Raw genomic sequence first — 15,391 nt, 5'->3', positions numbered from 1 at the left:
ATGGGGGATGCAATGCTGCCTGATGTATCAATATCGGGCAGCATCGCACCAGGTCCCGGGGCTACAGCCATTCTCAGATCACGGTTGCCCATTGTAGTCTGGGGGGCAATGCACTGAAGGCAAACAGCGGGGTGGGGGGTCAGAGTTTACTCTGGGCGGTAATAATCCATCCAGATTGCATTGACTATGTGAATGTTAAATGGAGCCGTCAGTGAGGTGTACGGTGCTCACATCATGTCACGGAAGCTGGTTTGGTGCACACAAGGGTACAATCCACCTGAAATAAAATAAATGAACCTCCACATATGTAAAAACAGATAAAATAAAAAAAACACTGTGAGGGCATCTAACAACTTCCGCCCTCACCTGACATCACTTCCTGTTCAAGAAACAGAAGTGGATCTAGACAAAACCTTTTTGCAACCGAAGGTGAAGTTCGAGAAGACATCATGTCCTGGCTTCAGATGCCTGACACTCATCTCTTCTATGCCGGGATAGATGGAGACTATAGGGGGGGTATTAAATCCCCCGCCGCGATTTCCAACGGGGGAAATAGCAGCGGGCGCCTATTCATGGCTGTCTTCCCAGACAGCATTGAAGAGGCATCTCGGCAAAACGACCCGACTCCAAAAGCAGTTGATTTGCCGAGAACGGCTGTGGACTGTCAAGCTCACGGCGGGATCTCGATGATCCACGGCCACGCCCCCTTTTCAGCACTCGGCAGGTGGGACATTTAATCCTGCCTGTCGATTTGGTGTCGAGCAGTCCGAGAATGGGACCGGGTCACGACTGCCAGGACGTCCTGACAGTCTTCACCCGGGATTGAATATCCCCTATATTGAAAAATAATCTGTTACAAGGCCATTATATTATTGGGCAATTATTTCAGCTGGGGGCCACTTAATACTTCCAGAAGGTATGCGAGGGTCGCACACCAGAAATAGGGGGTCAGATCACTCAAGGGTGTGTGTCTTTGAATGTACTGTAGCACACCATTTACCCCTTTTACACATCATGCAACACAATAGTAGGCCCCTTATACTCTCCCCTTACATATTATGCCACACAGATTGAGCCAAAAATCACATTATGCCACACGGAATGAATGAAATTTCACACTGAAGTAGTAAAAATTCACATATTCCATGTCCCTCACATTTCCACACACCAGCTCCCCCTTAGTTATTCCACACACCTGCCCCCATTAGTAATGCCACTGCCCCCTCTTTAGATATTCCAAACACCTGCGCACCAGCCTTGAAAAATGGCACCAATTGCAGCCCCATGCAGTCACGCCCACTCACCCATTGTCGGCGGATTCGCTGCGGCTGTAGTGACATGCAGGGGGGCATACACATGGTGGGTGCGTGTGTGCGCGGCGTAGCCCTGCGGCCTGCTACGCACAGGCTGAGCGTCGGCTAGACAGAAATAGGCAGTGCGCACACACAGCTGCCATCGGACACCCATACTGCAGCGGCAAGCGGCGGGCCAGTCAGCAGCTGTTTGCCCGGGGCCACCTCTTGCGCACCCCTGACATAGAATCTACTATTACATTGTCATATATATTGGCAAATTCTCAGAGATCGCACCAATGTTGGCTGTCCTGTGAACAGCTGGTATTCATTTACTCCTGGTCAGGATGGATGAAGGTGAGCAGTAGAGGACCACTGGCTTAGCATAGGGAACAAAATCTGCTTCTTGAACGGGTGGAATGTCTCTATCTTGCATCACTCTGGGAGAAGTGTGGAATAGTTTATTGCAAAACCCTAGAAACATGGGTCTTCAAACTGCGGCCCTCCAGCTGTTGTGAAACTACATGTCCCAGCATGCATTGCCACATTTTTTCCTAGAAGAGCATGCCAAAACTGTCAGGGCATGCTGGGACATGTAGTTCCACAACATCTGGAGGGCCACCGTTTGAAGACCCATGCCCTAGAATGTGTTCTTGGCCTTTCATGCCATATTTGGAATGGTGGCATTAAAACCGGGTCACCTTAAGGTCCATACACACTGCGCTATTATGCCCAGCGTGTATGGACAGACATGACCGTTGTCATCGCTGGGGGGCAGCCTCCTGCTGTGCTGCCCGGACCAGTGATCTCCTCCTCCCTGCACCTCTTCCGAGTGCAGGGAGGAGGAAACGGAGCCCTTACAGCCGTGTAAGGGTGCAGGCAGGGAGGGGGGAACCCGCTGCACATCGCCGGCCATCGCATTTGAGTTAATAATCACATATGTTACTGCATATGCGATTATTAACAATGCGAATGCCGGCGATGTGCAGCGGGGGTTATTAGTGAATCCCGCCCATTAAGGTAATTTTACCAAGATGGGAGTTCTATTTCAGTTGCTATGGGCAACCAATCACTTAACTCCTAGAAAGTGCTAAATAAATAAGTAGACTCTGATTGGTTGGCTAGAACAACATCCCATCATTGAAATTTACCCCATTGTCTTTGGTCTCACTTGCCTTGGGCACAGGAGGACACTCAGGAGTACATCAGTCAGAATATAACCCTGTGTCTATGTTGATGGCCAGTATTGACAAGCTGCCGCCTGATTGGTCGCAGGGGGACCTTGCATTTACGCACTACAAAGCCTGCACAGTCTTCCAATAATCGCTCTGGGTGCAAATTCAAATGTACCCCTTATACAGAATGAATGAAAGGAAATGATTAACAATGTTGTTCTGGTATTCTGTAAATAAATGGGGATCCCGGTGTCTGGTTGTACAATGTTTCCTAGGGGAGATTCAATAACCTACCGCCAGCTGTACCGATCTCACCACACCTGCAGATAATACACACTGCACAAGAGGACACTTACCTACCGTATTACAGCTAGGCGGACGAGTAGGGGCCATCGGTCCGATCCTATTTAAGTCCACATGAATTGAGTCGCCAGGGTTTATGTAGAAATATGAATTAGGTCAACAGGGTTGGAAGGTTGACACAAGCATTACATCGACAATGGGAAGGTTGACGTGTTTTTTTTAAAGGTTTTTTTGTCCTGAACCTCGACATAGTCAACATGGGTGTGGTACATTAGCCCGACAGTCATTACTCAGATGTTGGAATCCCGACTGCACAGCGGGGGGAGCGCAATGATGCCCCTTGCGGGCTCGCCACCTATTTTATTCTCCCTTTATGGAAGTCGTGGACCCCCATGAGGGAGCAGTCGGGATTCTGACGTCGGAGGAATGACTGTCGGAATCCCGACTGTCGGGGAACCGTCCGGCACCCGTCAACATGGACACCGTCCCAGTGTACCGCTGCACTCGGCACAATATTTTATTCTCCCACCACACAATAGTGGATGGTAGGGTATGAAATACCGCCTGCCGGCACGTCGACTAAAACAAAACGGTGACAATCTCACATCATCATTCCCATTGTCAACCTAATGCTTGTGTCGTCTCAACCCTTTCCAACCCTGTCGACCTAAGCCATGTTGACCTATTGCATGTGTCGACCTAAGCCTGGTCAACCTTCATTGGTTGACGCAATGCATGTCGACCTAAATAGGATTGACCTAGTGATCATATCCTACGCCAGTGATGGCTGACCTTGACACTCCAGATGTTCTTGAACTGCACATCCCAGCATGCCCTGCTACAGTTTTGCTATTTGGCCATGCTATAACTGAGGCAGGGCATGCTGGGATATGTAGTTCAACAACAGCTGGAGTGTCAAGGTTAGCCATCACTGTCCTAGGCTGATAGAGGAAATGGCTGTAATCTAACATTCACAATATTGGCGATTTTCCCCTTTCTCGTGCAGAAATCATCTTCTCATTGATTTGTTCTCTTGCGATGTCAGAAGCATTAAATATGTGCAGATAGAGGAACACAGTGCGCGCGGGGTCAAGGATCTACGGTAACTAGGTAACAGATACAAAAGGTCAGAGGTTAAGGTCAACATGTACGCAAGATCTCTAGGGTCAAATTGTTGACATCACAATGGTCAGTTCACAAATTGTCAACAAGATTGTTGTTGGGACAAATTTTGTAAGTTTGGTAAAATGTAACCACCAGTAGAAACGGGATACGGTCATTTGGTCTACAGCATGATGGCCGACAAGCATTGGGTCGACACCTATAGGTCGACATGGAGATAGGCCAACATGGTTCTAGGTCAACATGGCATTAGGTCGACACAAGCATTAGGTCAACATGGTCTAGGTCGACAGTCAAAAGGTCGACATGGGGTTTTTCATAGTTTCTTAAACCGACATGTGCCGACAGGTGGTAATTCATGCCCTACCATTCATTAGGGCGTGGTGGGAGAATAAAATAGTGTGCCGAGCGCAGCGAGCGCTGCACTGCCAACTGTGTTTATGTCGACTGTCGACATTCGGGTCAACAAATTGTGGAAAAAAAAACATGTCGACCTAGACTATGTTGACCTAATGTTTGTGTCGACCTAATGACCTAAAGGCATGTTGACCTAGAACCATGTCAACCTTGACCCATGTCGACCTAATGGTGTTGACCTAATGCTTGTCAAACAACATGCTGTAGACCAAATGATCCCAACCCGTAGAAACACACGTTTGTGGGCAGGGTGGGTCGCTGCAATCCTCACAGGTTACTATTCCCAGTTGTAGTCCAGGCGAAGAGTAAATTTAAGCAAGTAAACCCAAAAAGCACGTCAACCATGCGGTGTCAATCATTGTCATGTTGACATTTTTAATCTGTCAACCTTTCGAACTGTTGACCAATCAGCCGCCTACCTGTCACCTGGATACTGATAATTAGGCCTAATTCAGACCTGATCGCAGTCAAAATGAAATACACCCTGCTGCACTGCAGGTGGGGCAGATGTAACATGCGCAGAGAGTTATATTTGGGGGAGTTGTTTTGTTTCTGTGCAGGGTAAATACTGGCTGCTTTAATTTTACACTGCAATTTAGATTTCAGTTTGAACACACCGCACTCAAATCTAACTCTCTCTGCACCTGTTACATCTGCCCCCCTGCAGCGCAGCATGGTTTTGCACATTTCGAGAACAAATTTGCCCTGCACATAGAATAGTGTAGATGGGTGACTGTAGTACCACAGAGATGTACAGCTCAGGAGGACTAAGCTTTACCCACCAGCATTGGGTAGGTCTAGTACCAGATACAGCAGTCATTAATGTAATGGTGCAAAAGACAAACAAATAGTACCGATGTACTAATGCCCGTGAACTGTTGGGGGTACTTGAGGCCGAGGTTGGGAACCACTGAACTAATATAACAAAGTATATACACTTGTCTGGAGCAGCGACATTAAACATGCCCTGAAGGAATAAATGCTGTGGAGAGCATCACAGCAGCTAAATCAATTCTTTAGTACAAGGCACAACGTGATTTACAAATGTGTCTGTCCACAACAATGGCCACATTCATTGCTACAAAGCTCGTTTATCTAATATTTTTTTTATAGGTTACTTATTAAATGTAATCCATATACTCGCTGATGCTGGCTAATCGGAAACTGTGCCGTATTACACTCAGTGGCGCCACCTGCTGGTTTAAATCTTTGCTTCAAGTTTAATGGTGAGGTTCATTTGAGGGATGGTATTCGATCTAGACAGCGTAGTGGCCAACTGTAACGACGCACAAAAAGGAAATCATACCAGTAGAACACAGGTTCTCAAAGTCAGTTCTCAGTGCATGTTTTACAGGTCTCCTCACAGAATCAAGTGAAATAATTAACGCCACCTGTGGATCTTAAAATGTGTGTCAGTCAGTAATGAGTGCACCTGTCGGGTAACCTGGAAAACGTGAACCGTGTGGGGTCGTAGGGACCAAGATTGAGAACCACTGCAGTAGAACAACAAGTGATACATTAATGTTTTCAGTCACGACTTCTTCAAATCAGAAATTGTTCTTCTTGTCATCGTGGAGAACAGGAACACACAGCGCTGAATAAATAAAAACGTAACTCCCATTGGAATTGCTGCAATATATATTTTAATTCAAAGTGAATTTAGACAATAATACACCATAAATTCATATTTTTGACACTCACCAAAATAGTTACCTGGAAAACCCGCTTTTTGTGACAAAGTACAGAAGCCTTGGTCACATTGAAAAATCACTGAGAACTAGAGAGGAAATACTATCGCAAACTGCAACGAGACAGAACATCCATACAAATGCTTCCCAGTCCTCATTAGAATATTGCACAGTGCAATTGCTACATGGCAAACTAGTGTAGCATAAAAATCAAAAATAAAAGCCCAACAAAAAACAAAAACAAAAAATGAAATTAAAACAAATAATGATTTAAAAAAAATAATAATAACTGAAAGCAACAAAACTACAGTTTGTCAAACAGTAACAATTCAAACTCTGTAATCAAATGAAAAGCTGGATCGCTACACAAACAATCCTACAACTTGCAGTATGACTTAACTTTTACTTGATGCAAGCCAAAAAATCACAAGTATAGCAGTAAATTCAAAACCCAAACCAAATCAGTTAGTACAGTAACATACCGAAATAACACCCTGAATGAGTTAATAGCTAAATACTATGAACTTGTATAAAATAAATAGTTTATGAAGAAGCACCTCTGCGGTCACTCATCAGTGTTTTATTTAAAAGAGGGGGGAGGGGCTTATTATAAACAAAAAAAGGAAATTAAAGGTTTGACGGGACCTTATACGAGAACAACATAGCCCAGTGCTCAATGATACTTAGTGTACCATAATAGACCCCAATGCAGTGTGACTGATTGGATTGTTGCAGTGATCGGATAGATGGCCTGACCCTACTCTATCACTCATGGAAAACATTTCCCACAGGGGAGATTTAGGGTTCCACTGAAGGAAAATAAATATATGACGAATGAGGCTTCCAATGCCAACTAGGGCAGAGATTTAGCTGGGGAAACAGTTTTTAAAATAGGACTTTTACAACCAGAAGAAATATTGTTTTTCTTCAGCTTTTAAAAGCACAAATAAACATAATGGACCAGTCCGAAGAATGAAACGCCCTGTATCGCAGATTGCGGACAAATCGGTTCAGCTCTGGCAGAACTTCATGTCCCAGAGCAATAACATCAATATGCACACTGACAGCACAAGGTGTTCCAGGTGCCACATTAACCCTTTATGACCCGTTGTTCATTTAAACGGACGTTATCTAAAAAGATTATTGCGTAAACTGTATTGTGACGGAAGCTGCCATTCAAATCCCAAGGTCCATTTAAATATTTAAATGTCCAAAAATACTGTGAAAAATTCCCGGTAGATGGTCTGAGTACCAAAATATCTAATTAGAACGAATTGTTGTTCAAGATACAGTGCTTGAAAAAAACAAAAACGACCAAACCAATATGGTGTGGGGGGGGGGGTGTTCTTTAGGGACTTATGTGTCTACTGTGCAAGTGTCATCACTGGGATACAACAGAAACATATATGGGTCATAAAGGGATAAAATGTAACCTCTTCGGCGTCATATGAGAAGAAGACTCCGGATAAACTTCCAGTATGCGGTCCTATGGCTTTCCAACTGTCAAAAAAAGTCCCTGTCTACAGTAATACAATACAGTTTGCCCCCCCTCTGGTCTTTGATAGAGCGCTACTGCGGTGCTTTGAAAACACTGGGAATGTTCAGAAAATGTAATTCCACTAAAGTTATTAGCACTCTCGTTGTACACTCTGATCTTACATGTGACGAAGGGTTAATCCCTTGGCAACATTGCTTCATAGGTCCGTAGACTACTCTGCATTCACAGCAACAGAGAGTATAGGCCAAATACTTATATGGACCGTACATATCTGAGCAGACCCAGCAAATGGCACCATGGTCCTCACTAGCACCAATGTATAAGACAGGTCTCTGGCCTAGGACCCTGACTGAGTACACCCTCAGGAATGGCCAATACTCTGCCTGTTTGCTACTGTAGGATATTGCCACACTGTGGTGGTACAAGGTATTACAAGGGATGAAAGGTACTTTCCACATACTGTATAATAAAAATGTATCGGTTTTATAACTATTAGTTTGTGCATAATGAAGGCAAGTTACAAAAGGACAAAAGGGGAGGGTGGGTTTCGGATGGTCTCATATCTGTCATGGTGCATGTGCACCAGGTCTCCTCACAGGATCAGTAAAATATCCAGTATCTGGCAGAAATGTCTACACAGTCAATAGGTCGACACCATATAATAAACATGCATTAATTCGACATGGTCAAAGAGTTGACAGGTTAAAGGTAGAGAGTGCTTAAAGTTGACAAGCTCAAAGGGTTGCCATGACAATGGTCGATAAATTAATTTTTTCACATATTTTTTTAAACTTCTGCTCGATTTACCATCCACAAAGATTAACGAATAGTTACTGTGCGGAGACCATCGGAGGAGAAGCGAGGCGCTTGGTGAGCGGCCAAAGTCTGAAGAGGCCTTCCATAGATAGAATTGTGGTCACATATCATGCAGAAAAAAAGCTTGTGCCAATGTTTTGTACATGTCGATCAATTTCTACTGTCTACCTTTTCCATGTTTACCTTTTGAACCGGGCGACTTTAAGCATGGCAACCATATGAGGTCAACCCAATGACTGCACAATTACTGTAGATCTTCTAGGGGGGGCCAAACCGGTCCTCGAGATCTACCAGCGGCCCATGTTCTCCACATCACCTAGCTGGAGCTATAGATCCACAGGTGACCTGAGATACATGAACTCTCGGTAGAGCTCTATGGACAGGTTTGGCCACCAAAGACAAAATGACCAGCACCGGCTGCAGGTCTCTTACAATGTGTACCAGCTAGGAGATATGGAACACGAGGACCAGACTAGCCAAACACAGCCCTACAGTGTATAGTGTGCCCATCTCCTGCTCACAGCGGCGGTGGCCTTTGTTGGCTAGAAGACAATACTGGCTAAAGTGAGGCCTAGCAATTCACAAGGAACAAGTGACACCACTGAGTGCCTCATAGGAGTCACTGAGGGGGTAGATGTATGAATCAGTATAATGGAGAAGGAGTGAGCCAGAGGAGGAGTGGCCCATGGCAACCAATCAGCACTAAAGGAACATCCATAATTTGCATAATATAAAATTATACAGAGCAGCTGATTGGTTGCCATGGGCCACTCCTCCTTTGGCTCACTTCTCCATACATCCACCCCACACGGACTCAGCTGTGTGCAGACTACGGGTACATCTCCCTCACTTACAAGACTTCCTTATTTGGATTACCTGCATGAGTACATGGTCTAGCCATAGCTGGGCATTACTTTCTAACTGGACCAACTGATGCCATTAAACCCCCCCACCCACATCCACTGCTTCCATGAAAACATGTCCGCCATAAAGATCCTATGGAGCCACCAGATTCCACGTGTAGTTCTGCAGTATGAAGAACTGGAGTAGGTCTGCTGGGTATTTAACCATGAAAACACAATGGGCCAGGTGTAATGACATTCAAGTTCGGAGGCCGTACAGATGTTGGCCAAACTCCAGATTTTTTTTTTAAAGGTGCAATCACTTATAAGGCAAAAGACCATGACTTGTAAACTATTGCCCCTTTAAAAAAACAAACTTCAGAGTTCAGGCGGCATCCCGCACAACCGCCTAAATCACGTGTCATTACATCACGCCCAATAACAGAACTGCTCTCCAGAACACCAGTGAAACCAAGAACACAATTACGCCTTGCCTATTAGCCATGATCTATTACCACCAAGAAGCCTGGTTACCGGAAGTCCACACCATAATCTCACTATAGAGTTGAAATCCTATGAATATTCCGGGCTACATGTAACAAGCAGCTGGCTTAGCCTCCCCGTGAGTTGGGGGTGAAAACATTGAACGCCTCTCAGTCAATGTAAAGTTCAACAACTTTTACACCGACTGCGAGAGCTTTTTTAAATTGTCACCTCCGACCCACCGTAAAGTGGCTCATTTTGTAAATAAAGTTCTTCAGCAGGCCTCCTTCTCCGTAACATGCTGCCTTTGGTTTCCCACCAGCACTGCAGCACGCCGCTGAAACACCGACTGTTACCAACCACCAGCTGTTTATGACCTTTTAACGGAACTAAACAAAGTTTCTGCCAAGATTGTTACAGTGCTTTAATTAAGATGGATTAACAGGCTAAAAAGGGCAAGTTGAACATGAAATTGTGATCGCTGGCAGCTTGCGGTTCCTCTGACCTTCAGAACATAAATGAGGACGGTCATGAAAAACCCAAGTATACTGTTGCCCCTTCGGCTTTCATCCGGCTTAGGAAAATGTGTAAAGTGCTGTGTACATTGCTAGAGCTATACAAATTATACAGATAATACATATATACAGTTTAGCCAGGTTACAAATACTCAAGCAGTGATTGACAGTTGAGGCTCAATATAGAAATAGACGCACAGCAGTTTAGTCACTCCTGCATGGCCTCAGCCTGTTACGGACACATGGCAGGGTGTCAGAAGCTACTTGGTTTTTCATGACCGTTCCTATTACGTGTCTACGGTGTTAATCAACAACTGTCGTTTCAAGGTTTCAGCCAACAAGGACACGTATGCACTTGGATACTGGATCCTTAGTGCAATCCTTGGACACACAATACAAGTAAGCACCAACAAACATTACAAGTCAAGTCTCGTTTGATATTTGGAGCACTGGGCAAGATATTTCTTGTGACACCTGCTATGAGACGTTGGAGCAGTGGGTAAGGCCTTCCCAATAAGTGGCTCAGCTACAAACACAGCGCTGAAAAGACGGTATCAAATCTCCTGACTGGACTGAGGCTAGAATATGGGAAACAGTCTTACAGCCAAGAACAGCACAAGGTAGCCGTCTAGTGTAGGACCACACTTAGACTGGGAACGGTCATTGTATCCGTTTATACTGGTGCTGTACATCTTCGGAAACATGGTGGCTCACTGTAACAGGTACATAAGGTAAACAAATGAAAGCCCCCTTCCATCTCACAAGCAGCATGCTGTGGTCATCCAGCTGATATAGGTGCTGCAAATGTTGCTGGTGAAACACAAGTCAGCCCAACGGCAGCCAAACAACCTAAAGACCCCTAAAGGAGCCCATACACGGTCCGTTGTGTAGGGCTCCGTTCTGTACTATGCGATGCGCGCTCCCGCGCATCACATAGTACGGTACAAAAAGTATATGCTGCACATACTTTTTGTACTAGGTACACATCGGATCGGATCGCACTGCATGCACTAAGGATGTTACAGAATGGACCGAAAAAACGGACCGTGTATGGGGGGCATTACTCTAATGCACTGTAAAATTAAACTGTATTCTGTGACTTATGTGTAACGGATACAAAGTAAAGGTCCATACACACTGGGGGATTATGCCCAGCGTGTACGGACAGTGATGATCGCGTTCATCGCTGTGGGGAAAAGCCGCTCAGTGCATACACATTGAGCGGCTTTCCCCCTGCCCGGCGCCGATGGAGAGGGGAGGGCGGCTTTTCATAGCGCAGTGCTATGCAAGTCCGTCCTCAAAGCCGCTCATCTGCTGGTATAACACTGGGCGGCTTTGAGCTGAAAGCCGCTCAAACATGCTGTTTTGAGCGACTTTCAGCTCAAAGTCGCCCAGTGTGTATGGGCCTTTATAGGTCAGGTCATTAGGGTTAGGATGCAGACAATCGTGTACAACCGTACATAAATAACAGATCAAACATTAATGTACGTTATGCATAGTGAGATTTTGTGAAGGAAAAAAGAAACCGTAATGCTGGATTATTTTTTTCCCCAGTTTGTTGTTTGTTTCTTAAACATTTTTTTTTTTTTTAACACTGTTGTATTTTTAGAATATTTTATATATTTTTATAAAATCTTGTTATAGGCACATTTTTTGTTAAAACATTCGTTAAATAAAACACTGCTTGTGTTACCACTATCTGGCGCTACAGAGGGCGGGCCAAAGTTGACCCCACCCTCCAGACTGCACCCGCAAGGGTTAACGGAGTAGAGAATAATGATAGTTTATGGATAGTTGGTCAGATGCTGTATATAGTGGTGTTAATGGATTACACAAAGTGAATGATCAACTACCAAATCTACCTTCAAAACTTCTAACGTCATTATTCCAGTCAATGGCTGTATATTATATTTATATATATATATATATAGATCTGTATATTAGGTTCAAAGAAAATTCTATTATAAAAAGTTAAAATCAAGCCTGCAAGGTACATTTTTTTTTGTATACACACAACAGCAATATGAAAACATAAAAAAAAAAAATTAACTTACATTAATACACCCAACTTATATGCAGTAATGAGCTTAAAAATTTATGGAGATAAAATACTGATGCATAAAAACACACACCCCAAAAATAATATACGCAGTTAGGATTCATAATTTACAATACAGTAGTTACAAAGGACACGCCAAACATAAAACTAAAAAAAAAAAAAAAAAAACAATAATAATAATAATAATCAGAAAAAAAAAACCCACTACACTTTCATATATAATTAGACTCAGGACAGAAGTAAGGCGACTAAGTATAAATGGGAATTGAAGCTTAAGTTCACAGCTATCAAAAAGTCTGTTATATATAGCAGCTTATCTAGTATACATTCAAGATAAATGACAGATTTATTACTTGCCCAAAGCTAAAAACATTAGTCTTAATACCTTTTTCTTAAAGCCCACCACTATACTACAGTATAATTTAGGTCTATGCAAAAAAAAAAAAATTGTAGCCACCTTTATTTTTAATTTCATTACAAGAAATGAAGGATTTCAAAAAGTCTTTGGTGCTGATAAATTAACTTGATATGGACGATATTTAGAAACCGGAAAATAAAAAAAAATATTGAAATATGCACATAAAATTTTCATGTCCCTGACGGAATGTATTAAATAAGCAGTCACCACTCAAAAAAAAAAAAAAAACTCAAGAAAATATAATGTAAAAGGAGGCTTTAAAAACTGACACATGCATAAAAGGAAAAAGCTAAAATTGCACACGCACGGAAAAAAAAATAATTAAAAACATCACATGTTGTCAAACTTCTATAGTAAATAATTCTTGATACAATTCATTGAATACTGTGTGGTTTGCCCAACCAACCGTGGTCACATGCTCTAATGTTAACCTCTTCCAAATAATAACTTCGACACTGGTACGACACTATAAAAATCGAGCCAATTGGACAAACGCTGTGACAAAAAGAAAGATTAAAAGGATCCACTTAGACGATATTGCAGTTCCTGTCGACTGTGATTACCAAAAAACGTGCAGCCAGCGTTAATCCTAAGAAAAATAACCTTGAGAAGCGTTAATCAGGCTACGTGACGCTCGCTAAATATCTATGTCATTCTGAAAAAACCAGACACTATAATTCATCTACAGCAAAGAAAACATGCTGTTCTGTTGGTAAGGAAAAACACCGAAACCGGAAATCATACCACACAACCAAACGAAACAAATGAACAAGCCCCTAATTGAGTCAATACTCGAGTTATTCGAAAAAAATAGATATTTATATATCAGCCGTTGTTGAAGTTTTAAGTGCTGAACTTGACATTAATATATTAAGTAATAACATTAACAACCTCAAATATTTAAGGCACTATGTGTGGGAACAGTTTACAATGCAGCTGATTATTAGGACGACGACATTGATTAGCACAGTCTAGGCAACTTTTTTACTTTTTTTGTTTTCCTTCTGCCCATGCAAAAGACACATGCAAATGTGAACAACTCCGTAGCCAAGTGACCCAACACTGAAACACCAAAGACGGACAGAACACGAACGTACACAAGTACACCGGTACTACTGACATTATGTGCATTTGTTGCCCTAAACTTGTACACTGAATGGCTTCCCGAAAACGTGTCTTGCACTAGTTAGAAGGCAATTGTATAAAAAATAGCAGGAGAGAGAGCGAACGTCTGCTCCTGTAAGTCACCTGTCTAGAGTTACTATAGAAGAGAGCAGGACCAAAGACGAATTATACCAAATGTGCAAAACACATTAAAAGTGATATTTTTTTTTTTTCATTTTCAAATAGTTTTTTTTTTCTTTAAAGCTCAAGATTGTTTTAAATTGCACCCAAGTCTACATGATTCAAAAAATAGTTTCCATTCTCTTGTGCCATGGCAAACGTTATTATTAAAAGCCATGTGTGGTTTTTTTTTTTTTTTTTCGTGTGTGTTCTACTTGATTCTGATTCAAAGAAATAGCTTGAATCGTTGAGCTTCCTCTAGGGTTCTCCGGTTCTCTCACATGTACGGATACTGGTTGAGTTTCGTTGGGCTCATTGGGAATCCTGTGAACACAGGCGAGGCAGCGATGTACGAGTGAGATGGGAACATTGGTTTGTATTGAGTCTGGTGGATTGTAGGAGAAGGCAAAAGCCTGGGGTTGATGCCCACGGCGACTTGATGAACGATGCCGCTTGGGTGCGACAGATTGTAGGCCGGGTGCTGTAAAATTGGCCTTGAGGTACAAGGAGAGGCAAGGAGGTGGGCCACAGGTGCTGTGCTCAGCGTGGCGGAGGCTGGGTAGGAAAGAATAGCAGGCTGCCCTCCGAGGTGTGCATGCACGGCGCTGTGATTGGGACTCCCGTGCTGCAGGGTGAAAGGATGACTGGTGACTGTGTGTCCGATGAATGCTTGCTGTCTTCTGTGCCCGTAGTTTCCGTTCCATTCTTGATGCCCAGATCCAAAATGTTGCACCTACCAGAAAGGAAATACCGGATGGGTGATTTGGAAAACCTGAACTGCTAGGGGTACTTGAGGACCAGGGTTGGGAACCACTGGCGTAGGGAATAAGTGATTAGCATTACATATATATATATTCTATCTGCTTTCCTGTTTTCTGTGCGTAATTCAGGGACATTTTTATTTAAATGAGCAGAACCTTGTATGTGATTTGACTACCTAATCCTAGAATGGACACTGTAGGAGGGTGGTGGTGGGGGTGGTATGTATCAAATCAAGTGGAGAGATAAAGCACCAACCAATCAGCTTCTGTCATTTTTCAAACACAGTTTGTTATACCCCTCTCACATGTGCGGTATAATACATTGACCGTGAAAACGCTGACCGGCTATGGGTAGTAGGGGGTAATTAGGTCGACCACTATTAGTCGACAGTCAAAAGGTCAACACATAAAAAAAGTTGACATGCATTAGGTCAACATGGTCAAAAGGTTAACACACGCACTAGGTCGACAAGGAAAATGTCGACATGAAAAAAAGGATTTTTGGTACATACTGATTAATCCCTTTCTCGGATTCCATAGGGTACACTGAGAGTCTTAACAATGGGGTATAGAAGGGTGATTAGTTGAGCCGGCTCCACTATTCACCCATCTATACCCCATTGTAAGGACTATACTCCAGCGTCTCCTATGGATGAAAGAGAAACAAGATTTTGGTACTTACCAATAAATCCCTTTCTCTTTCATACATAGGGGACGC

General features: G+C 43.3%; 1 protein-coding gene across 2 annotated transcripts in view; it reads right to left on the bottom strand.

Annotated features, from left to right (window-relative positions):
• Positions 1–5,929: 5,929 nt before the first annotated feature.
• Positions 5,930–15,391, bottom strand: part of HIPK3 (homeodomain interacting protein kinase 3) — an 89,129-nt gene continuing 79,667 nt past the window's right edge. For both annotated transcript variants that reach the window (XM_083164314.1, XM_083164315.1), the window contains exon 16: positions 5,930–14,645. In XM_083164314.1, the coding sequence (XP_083020440.1) occupies positions 14,190–14,645 (456 nt within the window). In that variant the 3' untranslated portion in view covers positions 5,930–14,189. The remainder of the gene's footprint in view (positions 14,646–15,391) is intronic.

The sequence above is a fragment of the Crinia signifera genome, chromosome 11, assembly GCF_055691185.1.
Source record: "Crinia signifera chromosome 11, ASM5569118v1, whole genome shotgun sequence".
Taxonomy (NCBI): domain Eukaryota; kingdom Metazoa; phylum Chordata; class Amphibia; order Anura; family Myobatrachidae; genus Crinia; species Crinia signifera.
This window is presented reverse-complemented; position numbering and strand designations above follow the sequence as displayed.